This window comes from Barbus barbus (assembly GCF_936440315.1).
Source record: "Barbus barbus genome assembly, chromosome: 25".
In the NCBI taxonomy this organism is placed as follows: Eukaryota; Metazoa; Chordata; class Actinopteri; order Cypriniformes; family Cyprinidae; genus Barbus; species Barbus barbus.
The window spans coordinates 3025759-3049514 of NC_136753.1; the positions used below are offsets into that span (position 1 = coordinate 3025759).

Sequence of the window (23756 nt, forward strand, 5' to 3'; positions counted from 1 at the left end):
GACTGATGTGTTGTTGGGAATGAGAGCTTCATCATCAGTGTATTCTGACAGCAATAAAACCTTTAGCTTCACTCCCACAGTATTATTTGAGTGCCATTAAATATATCAAAATACTAAATATTACTTACTTACATGGGATCATACAACACTAGTACAGCAGCAGATTCATAAAATATAACTGTTTACTGAACATAAAAGCATTGTGTTCTACATGTTTAGTTTAGTTTGTGGAAATCCAACGATCAATAGATTAACTCGGTCAGCTCAATAATCGTCTCAAGATGCAGATGAGACCATAGATATGTATATGATATGTAATGTATATGATATGTACTTATCTACAGAGACAGTCAGGGTTACAGAAAACGCAAACAGATCGTTGCCATGGATACTGATCAAGCTTGATACGCACCTGAACGCTGAAAAACGTGAAATTCCGTCAATACGTCAACTCTTTAATAAGGTATTATTTTTTATGAATTATTATTAATATGAATAGTTAATAATCTTTATTAATAATGTTTAAGGTTTAATATAGCCTATGTTTTGTATGTTTCATTGAAAAAAAAAACAATTATTATAAATGTATTTACATATAACTACACTCAAGCGAAACTAAACTCCAAATCCCATGTGATTTTTGTCCGCTTCAGGTTTCCGGTTTCTCTAGTTCAGGCGGTTTATGTTTTTACCCAGAATGCACCGCTGGTCGTCACGGCGCCATCTTCATAGACCTGCGCGCTGAGGACACGAGAGCGACACTTAATGTTGTTAATGTGCTCTTCATTTTGGTAGCATTTGTTTAACTTGGATCAAACATGTAAGTTACACGTCCTATCAAAGATATTAAAAATCACCTTTCAGTATGACTTGTTCAAACGAAACAACAAAATGGAAATCTCAATATATTCAGGACACATGTAGCACGTTAGCATGCTAGTCATTCAATCATTAAAAGACAAAACGCTGCGCTTTCAAATCTAAATAATTACCCGGTTTCCTAAAGCTAATTAGATAAATATACAGTTTAAACAAATTGGGATACACAAGGTGTGCGGCTGTTGGTCATTTCACGTGTTTTAGCACAAGCTGAGCGCGGTGAGACTCAAAAAATAATGTCGTTCTATTCTAAAGTTATTTATAATCTTCAAGGCAACATAAAAAAAGTCAAATAGATTTATGTGATGTGTTATTCTGACGACACTGACATATCGACACTTATTCAGAGTAGACAAGAAAATAGCATGAACTATTGCTACATAAGAAATACTAATACTCTATATTTCAAAATATGTGAAAGTTATATTTCACAGTGGAGTGTGTGTGCTAGTGTAGTTCGACTAGATGGTGTGTAAGCTGTGTGTTGTGCCTGCAGTGTGATGGGGGTGAAGGTGCAGCGTCCTCGCTGCTTCTTTGACTTTGGGATCAGTAATGTTCCAGGTGAGACTCTCTGCACAGCTGCTCTTCAGTACATGTGGGATGTGGGATGTATTTCCCTGTGTAATATTTGTTTCCTGCTGGTTTTCCTTGCTGCAGCGGGCAGAGTGGTCATTGAGCTCTTCTCGGATGCTTGTCCCAAGACATGTGAAAACTTCCGCTGCCTGTGCACAGGTAATTATATATATATATATAGAGAGAGAGAGAGATGTTTAATGCAGTACAATTACTGTCTCTTGTGAGATACGTTTTTACAGCAAGGCTTCCAGGTCTGTTTATGCATTGCTTTGTCGGTTTTTTTCATCTCTGTCTCCAGGTGAGAAAGGAATTGGTAAGACTACCCAGAAACCCTTGCACTATAAAGGAAGTCTGTTCCACAGGATAGTAAAGGACTTTATGATACAAGGAGGAGACTTCAGTGAAGGTACTGCTGTCTTTTTTTTAATCGTGTGTATTGTATGTGTGATGATATTTGACAAATGTTTGCCTCAACAGGAAATGGTAGAGGTGGTGAATCTATATATGGAGGTTTCTTTGAAGGTGAGTGTCATTTTTTCCACTTCATAAGCATGTGCAAATTAATCAAATATAGCATTTGTTTTTAGATGAAAAGTTCCAGAGTAATGTCAAATTTTTCAAGTCATTTTCTTGAGATGATTCTTCATTGACTTGATTGATCAGATTTATAAATCAGTCTAAATAAAATGCTTGTATCTAGTAATCAAAAATGTTTTTACATTTCAGTCAGTGTTATTTAAATTATTTGTACATATTCATTGTATTAATTAAAGTTTTGACTTAGCTCTTATTTCTATTTAGCTTTAATTTTTGTTTTAGTCATTTTAGAACTTCAGTTTAGTTTCATAGCAGCATTTCTAATTAAATATTTTTCTGCGTACATCTAATATTTCTATTTCATTTTAGGTGTATTTAAGCAATTTTTAGTTATCAATAACAACAGTGATTTTAAATATTCTGACATTTTCTTTGTCTAGATGAGAGCTTCTCAATGAAACATACCAAGGAATTTCTGCTGTCGATGGCAAACAGAGGGAAAGACACCAATGGCTCTCAGTTCTTTATGTGAGTCCAGTATATGTGCTTCTAATGGATTGTACCACCCTCTTTGGAAATGGACGATGATCTGCGACTATCATTTTCTTTTTTTGCAGCCTTGATGTTGTAGAATAGGTGTACGCCCTCAATGCATTGGTTTGGTCTTGAACTAGATATGAACTGCAAATGATCATGTCTCAGATCGATTTATGGTGTGCATTAATCATTGTTTTTGTGTTCGTTAGATTTATATTTACATTCTGCCTCACTGTTTTGTGTCCCTGACCATAGAACTACAAAACCAACTCCTCACTTGGACGGGTAAGTGTGCAGCACAATGTCATGTACCAACTAGTAATTTTTGATCAATATCATATGCAGTGTTTAACAGGTTTTGTTGCTTTTTTTCCACAGAATTCATGTGGTGTTTGGTCAGGTGATCTCCGGCCAGGAGGTGATCCGGATGATCGAGAGTCAGAAGACGGATACCAACAGCCGACCCTATACCGAGGTCAAAGTGCTCAACTGTGGGGAACTTGTTCCAAAATCTAAAGGTGATATTGCATATTTTCTTTTCTCGTGTTTAAGGCTAGAAATGTTTAGATGTTTTATGCTATCAGCTTTACCTTATTTTATTGTGTACACTATAAATATGCTTTCGGGCCAAAGTAGGCTGGCCCTATGAAATCAGTTTTATTACTTTTTTTTTTTAAATATATTTTCTGGATTCTTTTATGATTTTGTTTTAATGATTAAGCAAAATTTAAGTAATCAAAAAGCATGTCTAATTAAATAAAATCATTAAGTTTAGACAATTTAAAAATAAAATAAATTGGGTAAATAAAATAAATGAATGCAATTATTATAATTGATGCAAATTTATCAAAAACAGTGGCAATCAAATGAAGGCATAAATCATTGTGCCGTCCAAAAGTTTTAGATCTAGTCACGGTTCTTCTGTCTCATTCATTTTGTAGTGACTTCTAAACACAAAACTAAAGCATTCAGAGCCACTGTCAGATAATTAAGAACTTATAGAACTTATTTAATAAGTGAGTATAATCAACGCACATATATTGTGATAGAACTGTCCAGTGTTATGGAAGTAAGTATTTAATGGTCACTATGATTACTTGTGTTATTCACGACTATCTTGAGAATAGGCTGGACGTTAATTCATTCATGCAGAATGTTCCTGTACACTTTTATTAATAAATTACGATTGGCAGTGCAAAAATAGCATCTCAAGGAGATCACACTTTAATTTAATCTTGCTTTAATCCTACAGAAGTATTTTTTCCAGTCAAATTGTGATGCTGTGTTTTAAAGTATTGCTTCAACTTCTGTCATCCAGCAAAGAAAGAAAAGAAGAAGCATCGGTCTTCCAGCGAGAGTGACGACGACGACTCCTCCTCAGACAGCTCTTCGAACTCGGAGGAATCAGAGAAGGACAAGAAACGACGGAAGAAACATAAGAAGGAACACAAGAAAAAGAAAGAACAGAAACACAAGAAGAAAGACAAGAAAGGGTGCAGTTGCCCTTTACACTTTTATGATGAGAATCTCTCACCCTACAACAACACTAATATAAAATGCTTCAAAATTTGAAGAATTTACTTCCCATCATTACTAAAAGCTCAATACAGTATAAATTTCAAGACTGCTTATTACGTCTGATAATTTTGGTATAGTTAAAATTTATTCATAACATATAACTATCTGAAATGACTTTGCCAGCCAATCATTAGTTTTTTTTATTTGTTTTGTACAAACCATGTTCATTCTTGCTGAAAGTGATTTTTAATGTAGTCATTCTTCAGAAGAGTGAGAATTTTAACATGTCTTTTTCTGTAGGTCTGATGTGGAAGAGGCTGATCCCCAACCCGTGTCGACCATCCGCCCAGAGGAAGTCCCACCCGTTCCAGAAAACCGCTTCCTAATGAGGCGAAGCCCCCAGAAGGCCAAAGAAGAGGAGCAGGGGAAAGAAAAGCAGAAGGAGGACTCTGGGAAAGATGGACAAAGAGAAAGAGACAGGGAGAGAGAGAGGGAAAGGGACAGGTAGAATGTGATATGTAGATACTTCATTCTGTAATGTTGTGGAGGATCATTTGTTGTACAGACATGGATGAAATGTTGTGTGATTTAATTTTTTTTTATATATATACATATATATAACTTTTAAATTATATTCTAGACCCATGGTTAACTCGCGGCCAAACCGCACGAGACTGGTGATGACCAGGTCAGGGCGCAGAATTAAAGGAAGAGGACCGAGGGTAAGAGAATAAATATGATTTGCTTTGCAAGGCGAATCGTGAAAGTTAAATGTGAATACACGTTAAAAGTTTGGGCTCGGTAAGATTTCTGAAGATTTCTCTTATGCAAATGCAGTTAAAACGGTAATATTGTGAAATATTTTAACTATTTAAAATATTTGTTTCCTATTTTAATAAATTAAATATTTATTCCTGTGATGCGCAGCTGAATTTTCAGCATCATTACCCCAGTCTTCAGTGTCACATGATCCTTCAGAAATCATTATAATATGCTGATTTGCTGCTCAAGAAACATTTCTGATTATTATCAGTTTTGAAAACGGTTGTGCTGTGTAATTTTTTGTGGAAACCATGATGCACCATGAAGTTTAAACGAATAGCATTAGTTTAAAAATATAATTTTTAAAAACCATATTATAAATGTCTTTACTGTTACTTCTGGTCAATTTCACATATCCTTGCTGGATTAAAAAATGAACCGATCCCAAACTTTTGAACGATCCATGTTTTATTTTACACGTCTTCATTTTGATTTTAATGAATAATATAAAGCTTATTTTTATAATTACTTTTTTTTTTTTTTTTTGTAGCGCTACCGGACACCATCTAGATCTCGCTCGCGGTCATGGGATCGGTTTCGCCGCAGTGAGACGCCTCCACACTGGAGGCAGGAAATGCAAAGGACACATAAAGCTAAAGCCAACACAGCCCCCACCCAGGAACGATGGATCAAAGGCGACAAGTATGTGCAATTTTTACAGTGCACACAATTATTGCATCCAGCATTCATGCAATGTAACTTGTTCACTCAAAAGTAAAATTTTGTTTTCTTGCCCTTGTGCTATTCCAAAACATTACTTGCATTCAAGAGTTATCTATATTATATAGTTTATTTGAAATGCATATTATTTATTATTCCTACCTGAAAATAAATCTTTCATGTGTTTTTTTCTCGTTCAGAGGAGATATGTCAGAGGAAAAGACAGAAACCACTGAGCCAGCCAGCGAAAACAAAGCTGCAGGACAAGAAGAAGCAAAAAAGAACTCTGAACGAGAAAAGAGAGATGCAAAGCGAGACAAATCACGCAGTCCCTCTAGAGGAAGAGACAGGAAGAGGGACAAACATCGCTCCAAAAGCAGAGATAGGGACGCACGGAAAAAGACAGATGCTGATGTGGAAAAGAAAAAAGCTAGCAGCCGGAGCAAGAGCAAGGAAAAGAAGAGAGAGAAGGAAAAGCACAGTAAAGCCGATGACAAACGGGGACGCTCAAGCAGCAAGGACAGGAAAGAGAAAGATGCCAAAGAGCGGGACAAGGAGGGTGAGCAAAAAGACAGAAGCAAAGAAAGGAGCAAACAACATTCAGAAGGGAATGATAAAGAAAAGTCAAAAGAGGTGGAAAAGAAGAAGAATGGAGAGCAGCGACGTGACCGATCTAGAAGCAGAGAAAAGGGGCGTGACGGGTCACGGAGGTCCCGGTCCAGAGGCCGCGACAAGCGTGGCCAATCACGCGACAGAGGCCGTGACAGACGCCACAGCAGCAGCCGGGACAGAAGATCATCTCGCCGGTCGAGAAGCAGAGAGCGAGACAGACGGGACCGCGGGAGAGATGCAGAAGACAGAAACAAGAGGAAGAGTGCAGAGGAGTCAAAGAGCAGAGGACGAGACAGAAGCTCCAAAGAACGGTCCTCCCAGAGACAGAGAAGCCGAGAGCGAGATGATCGACAGAGCGGCAGGAAGAGGAAGGAAAAGAGCAACAGTGGAAGCAGCGATTCAGAGAGTGATGCTGATAAACGGAAGAAAAGAAGCGAGAGTCCGAAATCTAAAGAGCGAGCAAAGGACAAATCTAAAAGTCCAATGAAAAAGAAAAAGGACTCGTCTTCCAGTGACAGTGACTGAGAGACTGCATGTACCTCTCCTTTTTTTGTTTTCATTTCCCCCATCAATGACTTGCTGTACAACGATGGATACAAAGAGACATTTTTTAGTCATCGTGTGAATCAGACATGCCCCTCTCCTGAACGCCTGGAATATCTTTTTAATGACTGATACCGATGGCAATGTCCTAATTAGTTTCAGTTGAATCGGTTACATTTGTCCTGCTTTTATCTGACATTTGTTTTCATTTACTTGCCCATATCCTGACATAAACGTTTAGTGAAAATGGTTGCTTAATTGTTTTTCTGTCCGATCTGAGCTGTTTTATAAAAGGGGTTTGTTGGGGACATGTTTGCGTAAATTGGAGTTTTGTAAGGGCTTTATGTTTGTAAAGAGATGACAATGTTAGGTTCTGTTAAATTTGACAAATAAAAATTGATACTGAACCTGTGAAATTCAAATTCTGTGGTCCTGTTTATTGAGTCTCTTCCTAACTTTATTCAAGTGCAATTAGGAATTGAGGATGTTTAAGGCAAAACTGTTTTTATATCAGATTACTGTAAGAAAAACATCCAACATATTTAATATATCTTTAAAAGGTTTCTCAGAATGAGTTTTTTCCCCTGCGCCGAGTCAGAAATCATTTTAGCAGCACTCACATGCACTGAATTTGACATCTACTCTAAAGGTTTTTACAGAGGGGTTTGTTCATATATCAGTTTTTTTTCTTGCTGTTGACCGTATATTCATGGAGTGATAGAAAGAGATCTTCAAAATCCTCTGTACAAACCTTTAATATGTCAACAAAATGAAACAACACATTGGAACCTGGCGTTATCCAATGTTCAGATTTCTGCAAATATATTAAATTACCGCATATTTAATTAGATTACGCCTCATTTCCATATTTAAACGTAATACAAAACAAATGTCTTAATGTGCTGATTAATCAGCAAAGGTACCACGTGGTGTTTTTTTTTTTTTAAACCAAGCTTGAAATTAGAGTATCAGTCATAAATTGTGCTGACGTCTGATTTAAAACGTTATTTCAAAGCTTTATGGCTCTACTATTCTAAAACATTTACTAGCAGTATCTATATTAACACAATTCCATTCTCATTCAAAACACACTGCTTCACTTTGAATGAAACAGAAAGCAAGAACGACCCAAGTTCATACGATTCTAGTGACCAATCAGAGCTTCGCGAGACCTTTGAGTGACGTGCGTGGCAGCCAATCAGAGACGAGTCGTCGCTTGCAGGGGCGGTGACTAATCATGCTTTGTAGTGTAGGCAGCAAGTATCGGCCTCATAATCGCGAACGAAATTGAATAATTCACTCAGGCTCCCGTTTCAGGTCAGTATATATTTGATTTGCTAACATGCATCTCTTTACTAGACTTTCTGAGACAGATATGCTGAATACCGAACACCTCTTTTGTAGCTCATTATGTCAATACTGTGTTTTTGTGTCATTTCCAGCAGAATGAAGACCTTAGTGGTGTTCGACTTTGATCACACTATAGTGGATGACAACAGCGACACATGGGTGATCCGCTCCACTCCCGAGCAGACGTTACCGGACTGGCTGAAGAAGTCATACCAGAAAGGCCTCTGGACCGAGTATATGGGGCGAGTCTTGACCTACATCGGAGAGCAGTCCGTCCAGCCGGAGCACATGCGCGCGGTCATGGAGAGCATCCCGATCACCGACGGCATGACCGAGCTCCTGACCTTCATATCTGACAATAAGAAAGACATCGACTGCATCATAATCTCCGATGCCAACAGTATCTTCATAGACTGGATTTTGCATGCATCAGGGTTGAAGTTCGCTATAGATGACGTCTTCACCAACCCTGCCAGCATCGATGCGCGCGGCTACATGAGCGTGCGCTGCTTTCACGCGCATGACTGTCAGGAATGTCCCGTGAACCTGTGCAAGAGCAGGGTGCTGCAGGATTTCAGAGAGACGCAAGCTAAGGCTGATGTGCATTATGAGAGGATTTGCTATATAGGAGATGGAGGAAATGACTTTTGCCCAGTTCGAGAATTGAAAGAAGGGGATATTGCAATGCCTAGGAAAGGATTCATCTTAGAGAAACTGTTATGCAAAGCCATTTCAGAGGGCTCAGAAGCACTGCCTGCCAAAATCGTGCCCTGGACTAGTGGCAATGAAATCCTCAGGGAGTTAAGAGCTCTGATTGAGTAATATAGTATTATAGGCAATATTGTGACAAACAGACTCACTGAACTAATATATAAAATAATATCACATGTTTATTCTGCACTAAATGCATCCTGTGCATCCTATTATAGCTCTTTCCCCCTTAATCTACTTGATAAACTAATTTGGGCATGGTGTAATATCTGTCAGAATTAAGTTTTGGTTTCAGTGCACATTTTAAAATGTGTGTATATATATATTTTTACAGATTTACATATAATTGCTTTGACAGTCATTTTAAATATCTTTGAGATTTAAAATCATAGTATAAGTTCACTGTTTCAATAACAGTTTGAGGTGCTTAATATACATTAAACATTAAAATGAACAAATGTAAATGTTTTAACATGCTGACTAAATATTTATTCTAAAATCTGCACGATGAAAATCCTATTTATAAATACTATGCCATTATAATGCAGCCTGAATGTGACTCTAAACCTTGGTACTACTATGAAATGAAAATAGTTTAATATTTCAGTGCAGAAGATATAATACGAACCATATTATTTTTATTATTAGAAACCCTAATCTGCATGTTAGTACCATACTCGCATATATACAGTGGACCCCAAAAGATTTTGGGTTATATTATTATTATTATTTTATTTTTAAGTTGATTATATATTACAAATAATTAATCAAATAAAAAAATATTGTGTGTATTATTAATATTATTGAAACACTTGGTGTGGTGTCAGACTTTTGGAGCCCGCTGTATGTTTCAGTGATGTTTCAAAAGCCAGCAGGGTCACAGTAACTCGTGCTGAGTCCTGATAACAGCAGTTTGGCGTCAGACGTGTCGCTCTTGACTTTAGATAAACAGTGTTTGTTCCTGAATGAGCTCGGGTTAGATGTGTACTGTAAATGCAGCCTGATTCTTGATTCAGAGTGTTGTATTCAAAGCAGAGATGAATGGAGAGTATTGGCTTATAAATAAACAAAGTTTGCATATCATTAAAGTTTGTTCATATGACCGGAGCATCGCCATATTCTCCTGACACCTTGTTCCTGTTAATATTTAAAACAAATCTTGTGTCCTTTGTACTTGTGACACACAGGCCATGCACATGTTTAGTGTCTGATTATAAAGGAATAAATTACCCAGTCAAAGTTATGACTTGCCTTTTGTTTCTTTGAATAAATGATTGTATCTAAGCCTAGATAGCAGCCATAATTTAATGAAGAGTCCAGCACTTTGTGGACGATGATGTTATTAAAGGAACAGGACCTGGCTGCACAAACCTCTCAAGCTAAACCATTAGTACGAATTATAGGCTGTATGATAATAAAAAATAATATTAAATATAACAATATTCCAGTGTTCTCTAACTGAAATTTCAAATAAAACGCCTGTAATATTTAGGCTATTTATAAATTGCCTGTGTTTTAGCAAAGTGGTAGCATGGTAAAAAAATGGAAATGCTCTTTCAAACTAATGAAATAATTTCAAATGAATGAAAATAAAAGAATTTAAAAAGAGCTGCTCGGTGTTTATGAAAAATAAATAAATAAAACACTCAGGAAATGAGCGGATTCCGTGTTGAACTCAATTTCCCATGATCCTCCACCCGGTCTCTGTGACGTCATGACAACGCGACGCCGTCCCTCGACTCACGTTCGGATCGCGTTTAGCGTGGCGTTTGGTTGAGATCAGACAGATCAGAACGCTAGTAAAGTGAGTATGGGTTTTTTTTGCGACGTTGCTTGTTTTTCCCGGTGTTTACAGTGCTTTAGAACGGACAGAAAAACAGCAATGACAGATTTAGTTTGTTCAGTGTCTTTCAGTGACATGTGGCGCACATGAGTTATAAATATTTATAACAGCCAGTGACTGAATTGCTAGCTACAGACAGGCTATTTTAATCCTATTCAACACTGGATATGTTCACTTCAGCAGTCAGCATTCAGTATAAAACAGAAGCAGGAGTTGTGCTGGACTCGCACGTGGTTTGAGAATCACACCGGTGGCTCAAATTCATCACAATCTTACTGATAAAACAGGCTTCTGTTCATAGAAAACGCAGAACAGAAACAGTGTAAATGTTTACAGACTTTTTGCAAAATAGAAAATAAAATCTGTTTTTGTTAGTTCTCGTCCCAGCAGAGATGGCAGACAATCAGGAAAGGTCTCCTCTGGAGAAGAAGGTGGCAGAACAGATTGAGGTGAGAGGATGAGCATCATAATTAGCTTTATTTTCTCCTTCATTCAAATGAATGACATGAATGTGATGTTTCTGTGTTCAGTACTATTTTGGTGACCACAATCTCCCTCGAGACAAGTTTCTGAAGGAGCAGCTGCAGTTAGATGATGGCTGGGTCACTCTGGAGACCATGCTGAAATTTAACAGGTAATGCATCGTGTTTATAGAAATTGGAAAATAGAAACACTAAAATGTCTTAATTTACGTTTCCACAAATTAAGTCCATAAAAAGGTTGTAAATCTGAGCATCTGTTGCATGCACTGCAACAAAATGATATTTTCCTCAGTATTTTTGCCTTGTTCTACAATACAAATGCATATAATGCATCTTTAAATCGAGATACGTTTAGTTGCAGATGCATTTTGAAGATATAAAGTGAGAAATTGAGCGAAATTAAGTGCTTCAACTAAGAGCTAAAGAAAGTAATTTCTATGGGTATTAAAATGTGAGTTTGTCTGGTTTTGTGTTCGTTCTCACAGACTAAAGCGTCTCACATCAGACACAGCTGTTATTGTTGAGTCTCTGCAAAAATCTAAAGCGGGTTTGCTGGAGATCAGCGAGGACAAAACCAAAATAAGACGAAATCCGATCAAACCTCTTCCAGAGAACAATGAGGAGTACAGGGACGCGCTCAAACACAAGTCCATCTACATGGTGAGCGAATGGCATCAAGTTCCTCTTTGAGTCACGTTAGCTTTGCTCTAAAACAGACGGTGTATAATAGGGTTTAACAGGTCATCTCGTCCTGTATATATGACTGGATACTGTTCTTGTTCTCTTTTGTCAAGCCACATGTTTCTGTTGGTTGACTGATATTCATGTTTAAATTCAACAGAAAGGTTTTCCTCTTGAAACCACGCTGGATGAAATGAAAGAGTGGTTTGCAGATAAAGGCACAGTTGATAACATCTACTTGAGGAAAGGAGCCCAGAAGACTTTCAAAGTAAGGCTTTTAAAGTGAAACGATGAGGAAACCATTTGTGACCAAATATCTCAGGGAGAATTTTTCTATGCCTTCAGTGGTCTTCGGTGTTATTATTTTTATACTATTGTGGTATTTATTAATATTTTTTATGTTTTAATCAATTATTTACATTTTTGATTAAGGTATTCGTTCTTTAAAGATTTCTATTTAGTTTTTGGTACAAGAAAATACTTGAATTTCAGTCTTCAAAATTTCTCATTTGCTGTTTCTGTTGCTAGTAAATTTCACAATTAATTACAGTTTCTGAGTAAATGTTGTTTGTGCATTTCAGTGTACATCGAACTTTATTTTCAGTTAGTTGCCAAGGCAACATTTTAAATAGGCATTTCATCTAATACTTTAATTTTTTGCTTTATTTCAGTCAATCAGAACAAAAAGTAATTTTTTTTTTTTGGTACCCACCCTGGGACAGACACGATTACAATACTTGAAAACTGCACTTGGCATTGTAATTCTATTTTACTGTGAGTAAAACAAGGAATTTTGTATCCACCTCTTTGTTTACGTTGCTGTTGTTGTCTGCAGGGATCGATCTTCGCGGTTTTAGAGTCTGAAGAAGCTGCCAAGGCTTTTGTGGAGCGCGCTGATGTCAAAGAGTACAAAGGGAATGAGATGATCGTCTTGATGAAGTAGGAGCTTCTGCAGTTCAGTCTCTGAGCATTGCATGTTTTTTCTTAGTACCTAATTGGCTTTGAATATTCTGGTGTGAAAGTTGTTAACCTTTGTCTGTAGAGAGGACTACTTTTCTAAAAAGATGGCCGAGAGGAAGCAGAATCGTGTGGAATCCAAAGCTAAAGCAAAAAGGTAACGCACAACAACTGTTCTACACAAAAGTGAGACGAGTTGAAAGTTATAATTGGTAAATGTGCATTCCAGTGAAAAGGAGGACAGGCAGAAACAAGCCGAAGAAGAAGAGCTGGTGAGTTTTGACGCGGAAACGCAAAAAAGCAAGTTCTCAGATGTGACTGTGTTAATAATATATGGCTCTTCTGTTTCCCCAGAAATCTCTGAATGATCAGAGAGGCTGTCTGCTGAAGTTCTCCGGTGACTTGAGTGACACCTCGAGAGAAGATTTCCACAAGATCTTCTCAGATCATGCTCAGATCAAATGGATTGATTTCACCAGAGGAGCTAAAGAGGTGAGAAATCAACATGTTTCACCAATACTTCCGTCACATTCAAGTCTAGATCATTTAACATCGCATTTTAACTGCTGCTGTATGGTTGCAATGTTGTACTTTACATAAATTGTAATATTTTAAAACAGGTCTATTATAGACTGAATTATAGGCCTCTTTGATGAATGTTGTTCTTTACATTTAACCATTATGAATGTCTGCTGTCTCTTTTTTTTAAATCCAGTTTTTATTGGCAATATGAGTTATACTTTAACTGTCTTATTATATTGTACAAAAAAAAATATGTCTTCCTCCATTGAGTTCTGTCGATGATATCCTCTTCAGGGCACCATCCTGTTCCACTCAAACGCCCAGGAGGCCCTACAGAAGGTCCGAGAGGCTGAAGCAGGAGAAGATCCTAAGGTTAAAGAGCAGGTTGTTCAGTGGGAGGTACTTGAGGGAGACGTAGAAATGGAGACGCTGAAGAAAATCATCGAAGATCAGCAGGAGTCCATGAACAAACGTAAAGGAGGCAGAGGTAATTCAGAGGACACAATAAATACACGCAGGTGTCTGAACCCACAGAATCTCACGGTTTAACATATTGCTCTTATGCTACGCTGTAACCTGTGATTGCAGGAGGTTACAGGGGTCGTGGAAGAGGCAGGGGAGGACGCAGAGACCGAGGAGGAAGAGAACAGACTCAGTTCAAGGGAAAGAAGACCAAGTTTGAAAGCGATGATGAGGGAGATGAAGGTAAAAGGGACATTCTGGAGTCCTTTTCTCCTCTTTTAAGGTCACATATACTGAAAGAAATGGTATAGAAACTATTTTCACTCTGAAATTGCTAGTAAATTTAGTTTACTTTGAGTTTTTGGCTTTAATCGTATGAAATCAGAAATGTATTTTCTCCTTCAACAGAAGAAGCCAGTCCAAAGAAGAGACCTCTGGAGTCTAATGGTCAAGATAACGAAGAGCCGGCTTCCAAACAAGCCAAAAGCGAGAACGGTTCTTAAGGGCATAGAACTGTGGCCTTATTGTGTACAGTAGATTTTCCCTGAAACCAAGAAACCTGGAAAATACATTCTTGGACTACTTCTTGTGTCAAAAGCTGCACAACAGCTGTATGCCACACTTTTTCCCTAAACTCGCCATGAAAAAGGCTTTTTTTATTTTATTTTGTTGAACAAACATGGTGCCTGGATGTTGTTTATTTGCCATTCACACACTTATGATTGCTGGTCTGATTTAAGATCTCATCTGCAGCTCTATAAATGTGTCATTTTTAAAATCTATTCAGCTGAAGCAGTTAGCTGGAAGCGCTTGTATAACTATTGACATCTTTAATTGCGTATTTTCATTCCTTGAGCGCTGTCTGCAGAGTCTACACCGATTGTGTTTTGAGCGTAATCAAGGGGCTGATTATCGGTTCAGACAGCATTTATTAAATGCAGTACTGTATTCTTATAGAACTGTTTGAGGCCTATAAGTGAACTTAGGAAGGTTTTGACAATGTCAGCATTTTTAGTAATAAGCATTGTTCAGTGTTGTTGTTTTTTTCCCATTAACGAAAACCTGTTTTCCACCTGCTAGATTATTCCATTGCTTTCGTCACTTGGACAAACCTAACATAAGCCGAAGTGTGTTATCCTTGTTTCTTTTTAATACGTTGCTGTAAAGTTGCTTTAAGTGGTTACAGAGGCATGTAGATCTGGAGAGTTTTCATTAGGAGGAATTAGATTTGACAATTGTTTTTAAAATCATATTTTCTTTATCACAGAAACATGTCTCTTAATCTGAAGTGCTGTTTTAGATGCCATGCTTCATATTTACCCATTCAGGGCTTCAACAAGCACTCATTGTTATTTTTTCCTTATGTTTTTTACTGTCTGTCATCTGTTGATGAATATTACACAAATTCAATAAAGAGTCTTGAAAATCAAAATAGTAGTTATGTATGTGGTGTTGTCATTTTTGATGCAGTAATCGAGGCATCATACTTGTCAAGTGCGCCAATTCAATTGTGGCTCTTTTAAACTGAGTATTGGTGAATATTATTTATATTTAAATGAATATTCTTGACCAGGCCTTGCAAATCCATAGCTTTAAACGGTGGGATAATGCTTCTGTTGTTAAAAAGGCTAAATTTATAATGACAGCCACTAACTTTTTACTCGATGCTTTTGACACAATATAGTTTCAAAACCATAGTGAATCCTTCAAAGGTAACACATAACACTTGCGTGTAAAAAGTAGTAAATGTTGTCTAACTGGAATGATCATATAAAAATGAAAATATTTTATATTTCGGTTGCAACAGTGGCAGACCGTGAACTGTAGTGCTCAATGGAAATTGACAGACTGAATCTAAACCATAGTCTTTTGTAATATTACTAACATTATGATGCATGATATCATATTGTGTAGAGAGGAAAAGTATAAAGCTCCATGCCTCTTACAGGTGAACTTTTAAGCAAAATTATTGTGATATCAGTGCACATCCAGCAGGGGGCGTTATGCCTCAATTTTAGTGCCCAAACAAGACGTTTCACTGCAGTTTTTGCATGCTAAATTCAGGCTTGCTTTGCTTAGAGGTGGCCCTTTGATGGTTTCCTTTTGAGTAGAATGCAAATACTTCTGTCTGTGGTGTTTTTCCTTTGGTGCAATGTCACTATTGGGAAGCAAAGAACATTTCCAGTAAACTGATGTTGATCCTCGGCTCACTGCATCAGCGCATTGCAGTTTCTTGATCTGCGCCCATCATAGTTGAGATTTGTTTGTCGAGCGCCATGTTTTTTCCACCTATTTTACATGCTAGTGTGAAAATCTTGTGTATACTGGCTGAAGAGATGCTCTGAAATCAAGAATGTCAGGCTTGGGCCAGTGAGCATCGACGCCCGAGCAAATACAGAATACACTAAAACCACTGCAAATGGTTTTAGAAACAAACTTAAACAGCTTAAGCAAGCCTGTTGGTCTTATCTGGTTTAAGATGGTCTTCCAGCCTGGCTTAATCAGTTTCTAAACTCCTAAAACAATCAAGCCAGTTTAGGCTGTTTTTTACCCCCAGCATCACTTTTGCATGTGCAAATATCATATCATCTTTGTAGTCTCACTCAATCTGTGACAATCTGATTGTTATTCTCATTTCTCCCAGTTAAAATGCATTATTGTTTTCTGATGTTCTTCCTCTATAACGTCCTAGATTTTTTTACTGTTTTCTATAGTTTTTTCCCCCTCATTTTTGATGTGATTTGACATGGAGCGGCTCACAGTATCATGCACGCACACAGGTCTTCATGCATCGGTGCGTGGTCTATTGTCACCCTTGTTTTGCATGCACAAGCAGTCGCCAGCATGTCAATGAGTGTCCCTGGTGTCTTTCAATGTCTGCAGCACCTGAAAGTCAAACATTCAACTGTGACACCAAAACCGCCGCTGTTCATCGCACATAATGCATGTCCTGTGAAATGAATGCTAATGGCTTTATGATCTTTTAGAGATATTGCCATATGTGACGTGAACGTGAAATGAATTGTTTGTTAACAAATGGCTTGTTGGGTGTCATTTAGTACACAATCCAATATCTACAACACAATTTCACAGCACTTGTTGAAGTCAAGTAGATATCTGGCTGTATATCAAGTATTATGTGTCAGTGCTTTGTAATGACCTTTTTGTATGTAAGCAACCTGTCACGTCACTCTGTCCCAGCATGCACGCTGCTGATGGACACGCATTGTTACATGACCTTGAAAAGTGCATGTGTATAACCAGCCACGGGCACCTACAGCTTGCTCTCATTCGCACATGGTCAATACCTGAGCAATCAGGGCTTGAATCTGTGGGTGGCGAGGGCTTTCAGAGATGAATGGACGGAGAGATCAGCCTGATAATGGAAGGTTACTTCCAGCCTCAGTGCATTATGTGCAGCCGTTAAGCAGTATTTTAAGTTGATAAAGTGTTGTAGAGGTTAGAAAACAAGAATCGTGTGCAAGAAATGGGGAATGTCCTCTATTCAAGGTCACAGGAAAATGTGCAGTTGATGAACGCTGGATGTGTGTATTTTGACTGAGATATAGTTTGACGTAAGCCGTACAAGGGCGGAGAATCAGATTGGTGGGGTTCTACTCCCTAAGGCAGTCTTGACACCACAATGACAAGATGATTAATACCTGTTTTTTTCTGTCATGCTATGATCTTTACTTGATGCTAGGTCTTAGAATATTTTAGGAAAGGGCAGCATTAGAAACACCACACAGGACTTAATTAAAAAATAATAAAAAAAAAACAGTTATATCCTTATACTGAATTCCTTGTCTATACATGAATACATGCATTAATGGTGTTTGCCCATACTCAGATTCCCAGCCCTAGATATAAACATACAGTATATGGTCCAGCACCATTAGTTCTGCAAATGTGAAGGCATTGTGCGATTTGTTTTTTATTCATAAAGGGTAAATCCAGTAAAACGTAAAACAAATAAAATCCCAAAGGTTTACACTCACTGTTTAAAAACTCAAAACATTTTTGGTTCCCCAAGGAAGCTTGTTGAACAGTTCTTAAAACAACTATTTTTCTTAGTGTTAAGAACATTTTAATAACTTAAAGCAACTTTTTCCACTTTTTTTCCACTTTAAATGTTAGTTAAGGTTATTTTCTCAATTTAAGATTTAATTTTTTTAATTTAATATGAACAGTTCCTTTAAATTTTTGGCAAAAAAAGTGCTGCACAACTAAAATTAAAGCATGAAAAATGTTTATTTTGTGTGATATTTCTTTAAAAAGTAATGTTTTAATAAACGTTGTTGTTGCTAAACTGACAACATTACACAGAACAATATTATATTTCTGTCATAATTTCCTAAAGTTAAACCGAACGTTTATTTTGGCGGGTTCTAGTGAAGACCTTTGAGCTTATGTTTCCGTGCTTCAGCATGTAATAGATTTAAACAGCCATCTTTTGCAGTTTAGACCATATAAGTGTATAGCCTTACTTTTCATTAATTCATAAAAAAGGCCAAATTCCATGGCATTACGCATGATACAGTACATTTCGTGGATTTCATCATACGGCCCAACAAGCAGCATTCTGGCATCACTGAAGTGACTTTTGTCTGGGCAAGTAGGCTACCACTCTTTTTTTTTTTTTTTTAGAAAATATAAAACTCTGTAGAGCCATTTGACTCTAATGTACTACAGCCATATCACTATGCATCTGTGAACAGGTAATTAGTATCTGGTTGCTTGTCCTGTGTACCTGCCACTAATTAAATGCATGATTAGCTTCAACAAATTAGCCAAACATTGCTTACCTACCTGTCATAGTGGATTGATTGATTCTAATAAGATCTGGAAACAAACTAAACACCAGTCCTCTGCCATATTTTTAAAGGCAGCCTAAACCAGTATACAACATTTACTTGGTTGATTGGATGCAGGCAGATCTGAATTGTGAGTTTGCAGTCAATTTTAAGAAAGGGGCGGAGTTTAAGTGGACGATGATTGGAGAAATTTGCCATATGACACCAGAGAGAAGTCTGTCATTTCTCTGGAGATGGAGTTGTACAGTATATAAATAATGAGATCAAAACTAAATTTACAAATGAAACGCATGCATAGATGAATTGTTCACATTAAGCTCATGCATTTAGAAAATAATCAGCATTTCAAGTGCAAGTATGTGTGGTCACATCTTGTTTCCACCCAGTTCTGCAGTCTCACAGAGATAAACACAGACATGCAGTCTCAAGGTCAGCTGAAGATCTCTCTGCGTTGGGCTTTCCTCTGCTGTCAGCTGTAGAGATATTAATGCTCAGGTCGTATGTGCATATGATTAGTGAGTTTTTGCTTTGATAAATGGCTGTGGGGTCGCTATCAGCCATCCTGACAATATTAATGACCACACCGACGCTAAGCAGAGGGAAGCCAATGAACAGAAATATTGCTGTTATCTGTGCAGCCATAATCATAAAGACAATAGAGAGATGTTTAACGGCGGAGCACAAAGGCATTTATCATCTGAAAGAGGCACGTCTGGGTGGCGAGACTCATGGACGGCCGCAGCCGTGTGGGGAGTGTGTTTGTGTGTGTCACACTTTTAACATCCATTTTGTGTAACTAGGATATGGAGGGTTACGTAAAAACACATTTACTTCAGTATAACAGCTTTTTATAATAGCTTTTCACCCTTTTTTGTTAGTGGTCACTATATTTAGGGCTAAGGATCTAAATAGACCTTTAACCAGTTTTTCAGCATGTCCAATTTCCACTGACATTCTTTTGGAAAAGGAATGAAAAAAAAAACTGCATTATGCAATTATAGCTATACAGAGTAATTAATTTTCAGCATAGTTAAACTACCATTTAAAAGTCGGTAAGACTTTGTTTTTGAAAGAAGTCTGTTCTGCTCACCAAGGCTATATGCATTTGATCAAAATACAGTAAAAACAATAATATTGTGAAATATTATTACAATTAAAACTAACTGTTTTCTATTTGATTATATTTCAGAATGTAATTTATTCCTGTGATCAAAGCTGTATTTTCAGCATCATTACTCCAGTCTTCAGTGTCACATGATCCTTCAGAAATCATCACAATATACTGATTTACTGCTCAAGAAACATTTCATAATTATCAATGTTGAAAACCATTGCACTTTTTAAAATTTTGGTGCAAACCCTGATAATTTTTTATTTTATTTTAAATAATTTGAAATCTAAATCTTTTCTAACATTACAAATGTCTTTACTAACATTTTTGGGCAATTAATGCATCCTTGCTGAATAAAAGTATTTATTTTAGTGCCCAGATCAATTAATCACATCCAAAATAAAACGTTTGTGTTTACATAATGCATGTGTGTACTGTGTATTTATATGTACATATAAATATGAACACATACATGTATATACTTAAGAAATATATGCAATACATTTATATTTGATATAAATCATATACAAATTTGAATATATATGCATGTAAATATTTCTTAAATATATTTGTACATTTATATAAATACTAGTACTGGGCAGCGATTAATCGCATCCAAAATAAAAGATTTTGTTTATATAATAAATGTGTGTGTACTATGCATATTTGTAATGTATATATAAAGACACACACACACAGTATAAGTGACCCTGGACCACAAAACCAGTCTTAAAGGCAATTTTCTCAATATTTTGAGTTTTTGCACCCTCAGATTCCAGATTTTCAAATAGTATCTCAGCCATTAATTGAAAGCTTATTTATTCAGCTTTAAGATGATGTATAAATCTCAATTTCTAAAAATTGACAGGGTCACATATGTTTAGAAAATATTTACATGTATATATTTATATTCATATAATTTATATTAAACATAACATATTTAGGCTATATATACATAGTAAATATACACAGTACACCCACATGTATTATAAACAAAAACTTTTATTTTGGATGCAATTAATCGCGATTAAACGTTTTGACAGGACTAATTAATTTTTTTTATGAATATAATGACTAAAAATCATACTGACCCCAGACTTTAGAACAGTGTTTGTGAAGCAAGATTGATGTACAATTGATTTACAACAGATGTACAATTTTCACCTCGTGGATCATAAAACTCCCAAAAGGCATTGAAGGAGAGATCCGAGTGTATAAAGACTTTGGCTCCTACGAAATGTGCCAGTAAGCAATCATCTAGCAGCCACTCAGAACACCTTAGCAACCCACTTGTCTGTGTGGCTAACAGAATAAGGGTTCAGTGGTGACCCGATTTTTCAGTGGGCCAACCTGCGGAGAGAAACACCGGAGGAATCGCACACGTACTCCATCCGGATCTTTAACCTCAGCTGGTCTGTTTCTATGACAACCCTCCTCTGGCCTGTGGAGGTGGGAGATGAGGGGCGTTGAGCGCTTACTCTTGACCAGTGGGCTGTGGAGGGGCTGTCAATACTGTTCTGCCCCATCACCACCCAGAAAAAGAGAGGTGGGTGACTGAGACAGAGGAAGATAAATACAGCAAGAGGAAGTGCGAAACAGAGAGATGATTGTCATAATGTTCTACGTCAGAAGGTCACCCATGTTTTCTTCAAACAATATGGCACAGCTGTCCTAGAGCATGTTTAATGTCAATATTAAATCAGAATTGACCCTGTTTACTGGTTTTGGGGGCAATTCACAAATTGCTTTTTGAATTATCGATGATTATCGTTAGATGGACGCATTGCCTGTAAAATAGCACCCTTTTCAGCATTTTTCTGCATTACACTCTTAAAAAAAAGTTCCAAAAGGAGATTTTTACAGTGATGCCACAGAAGAACCATTCTAGGTTCCCTAAAGAACCTTTCAGTGAACAGTTCTTAAAAGAAGCTTTTGTAGTGTAAAGAATATTTTAAAGGAGACCTATTATGCCCTTTTTTACAATACGTAATATAAGTTACAGGTCCCCAGAATATGTCTGTGAAGCTTCAGCTCAAAATACCCCACATATCATTTATTATATAGTTTTGAAAATGCCTATTTTGAATGGAAGCAGACACCACGCTGTTTTCATGCATGTCTCTTTAAATGCAAATGAGCTGCTGCTCCCCGTCCCCCTTTTCCAGAAAAGGGCTGTGATTTTAAAGCTCCTACCTCAGATACTCTGCTAAAAAACATGTTTGATTTTGATTATCACGTCTATCATGCTGAAATCATTTTAAACTTCTGATATACCGTTTTTTGAGCACACAAATCCTTTCTAAGTCATGCTTTTTCACAAGCTTGCAGAAAAAGGCTTACCAAAAAAAAATGTACTGAGTTAATCTTTTAGAGTAAGAAGTTATGATCCGCACTCACGAGAACAGTCTTCTTTTTCCGTTTTATTCAACAATCATCAGCAATAGGGAAAGACACAAATGTTTCGGCTACCAAGCCTTCCTCAGTGTGTGGACGTCACCAAAATAAATAAAAAAGATCAAGTAACGGAGGAGCGCGGTGCAAACGACGTTGTTGAACTGAGTTAATCTTTCACATTTTCTGGGTTGGTAGATGCACTGTGGGGATCCAATTATAGCACTTAAACACAGAAAAAGTCAGATTTCCGTAATATGTCACCTTTAATATAAAGATCCTTTTTTCCACTATAAAGAACTTTTTGTGCAATGAAAAGATTACATGAATTTATAATAATAAAAGTTCTTCATGGGATCATCAACGCCAATAAAGAACCTGTAATTATAAGAGCATAAATTGTTTCAAGTTAAAAATAGTTTCAATTTTGTTTCTAAACCAATGGATCAGTCAGATGAATCTATGGCCAGTATTATTAGCATATTTACCTGTTATGGACAAGAGTGCTACAGGAATGAGTCTTAAAACCCAGAAATCAATTGTCCCAAAGTCAATGGGTTTATTGAATGAATGTTTGGTAAATACCTGAAATAAGGTCAGTGATTAACACAAGCTTAAGATATTTGAGCTTTTTTATTCAATGACATGAAATATATCAGTAATCCACACTTTGCATGTATTTTTAAGGCGGTTGCTAACAAGTGGCTAAATGGGACTACAGAGATTGTCGAGGATATTAAACATCATCGCACCGAACAGGAAAACTAGTTGCTTTCACAGCCTCGTTGTGTTTGTAATTGTTGAAATCTACTATGACTTAAACTTTCTAACTTGTAGATTTTAAATAAAGATTGAAAGGCTTAATTTTGAAGTTGTGCAAACATGGTGTATAGGCCTAACTTTAGCTTTTTACTTGTGATGATTATATTTAGGCTATAAATACAATCATCAGAAAAATTCAGAAAAAAAATTCATAAATGTTGTGTCCAGATATGAAGGTTATTATGATAAACAAAATGTGTACGGCAGTCAATCCATGTGATTGGGAATTCGATGTGAGGACGAAAGTTTTCCCATCATGTTCATGCAAATTCACCACATTGACCAACAGAAATCTGCTTGGTTTGAAAGTGACATCTGTGTGAGCTGTGCTTCACACATCATTACACTATTGACTATAGATAAATCACATTTTTTCCCAATGAAACTTCACTACTCACCACCTGTAATCATAAACAGTTGTTGGCTACAGAGCTTATTTTCTGCAATAATCCATAAGCCAATGGAAAAATCCTATTGGCATTTTGTCAAGGGAACCAAGGTGATGTTAATGTATGTGTTGACCTATAAAATACATCATCCCTGCAAAACTCTCTTGTGTGTTTACATTAGCAACAATGCATGGGAGTTAATATAATTTCATATTATGCTCATATTGTTCAGTTCATTGGCAGTTCATCTCGATGTTTTTTAATGCTAAAATGTGTCTGATATGAATGGCCCTGCCCCTTATTATTAATCGGTGCTACCCCTAACCCCTCCCCTCCATCCATAGCCAATCAATTCCTGATGAATTATTTTTTTTCTCTTATTTAATATTCAGTATCGCTCAGAAATACGTCATATTGCACAAATAAAATTGGATGCATTTTGCGTTTCATGTTGACTTGAGACCGTGGATCAGCATTGTTTATTTGTCCTGTATGAGGTTTATACAAACCCATGTATGTATAATCATTGATACAAGC

General features: G+C 36.9%; 3 protein-coding genes across 5 annotated transcripts; all 3 read left to right on the forward strand.

Moving 5' to 3' along the window:
* The first annotated feature begins 668 nt into the window (after nucleotides 1-668).
* On the forward strand, nucleotides 669-7103 carry LOC306844627 (peptidyl-prolyl cis-trans isomerase G-like). 2 transcript variants are annotated; one of them, XM_079376893.1, is made up of 13 exons: nucleotides 669-820; nucleotides 1376-1440; nucleotides 1537-1611; nucleotides 1754-1861; nucleotides 1933-1977; nucleotides 2433-2520; nucleotides 2785-2814; nucleotides 2908-3047; nucleotides 3848-4022; nucleotides 4348-4551; nucleotides 4688-4769; nucleotides 5360-5511; nucleotides 5730-7103. In XM_079376893.1, exons 2-13 carry the CDS (start codon nucleotides 1380-1382, stop codon nucleotides 6664-6666), a joined length of 2097 nt encoding a protein of 698 aa, XP_079233019.1. In that variant the 5' UTR covers nucleotides 669-820; nucleotides 1376-1379; the 3' UTR covers nucleotides 6667-7103. The 2 variants fall into 2 exon arrangements, with proteins under 2 accessions (XP_079233019.1, XP_079233020.1); XM_079376894.1 differs by having other exon boundaries at nucleotides 702-820; nucleotides 2739-2814.
* A 787-nt stretch (nucleotides 7104-7890) lies between these two features.
* On the forward strand, nucleotides 7891-9291 carry LOC306844629 (putative phosphatase phospho2). 2 transcript variants are annotated; one of them, XM_079376896.1, is made up of 2 exons: nucleotides 7891-8001; nucleotides 8127-9248. In XM_079376896.1, exon 2 carries the CDS (start codon nucleotides 8131-8133, stop codon nucleotides 8854-8856), a length of 726 nt encoding a protein of 241 aa, XP_079233022.1. In that variant the 5' UTR covers nucleotides 7891-8001; nucleotides 8127-8130; the 3' UTR covers nucleotides 8857-9248. The 2 variants fall into 2 exon arrangements, with proteins under 2 accessions (XP_079233022.1, XP_079233023.1); XM_079376897.1 differs by having other exon boundaries at nucleotides 7922-8001; nucleotides 8130-9291.
* A 1156-nt stretch (nucleotides 9292-10447) lies between these two features.
* LOC306844912 (lupus La protein-like) lies at nucleotides 10448-15128 on the forward strand. The gene is made up of 12 exons (XM_079377349.1): nucleotides 10448-10549; nucleotides 10964-11037; nucleotides 11119-11222; nucleotides 11556-11730; nucleotides 11912-12019; nucleotides 12587-12690; nucleotides 12794-12865; nucleotides 12938-12980; nucleotides 13063-13200; nucleotides 13525-13717; nucleotides 13819-13935; nucleotides 14101-15128. Exons 2-12 carry the CDS (start codon nucleotides 10981-10983, stop codon nucleotides 14193-14195), a joined length of 1206 nt encoding a protein of 401 aa, XP_079233475.1. The 5' UTR covers nucleotides 10448-10549; nucleotides 10964-10980; the 3' UTR covers nucleotides 14196-15128.
* Nucleotides 15129-23756: the final 8628 nt, after the last annotated feature.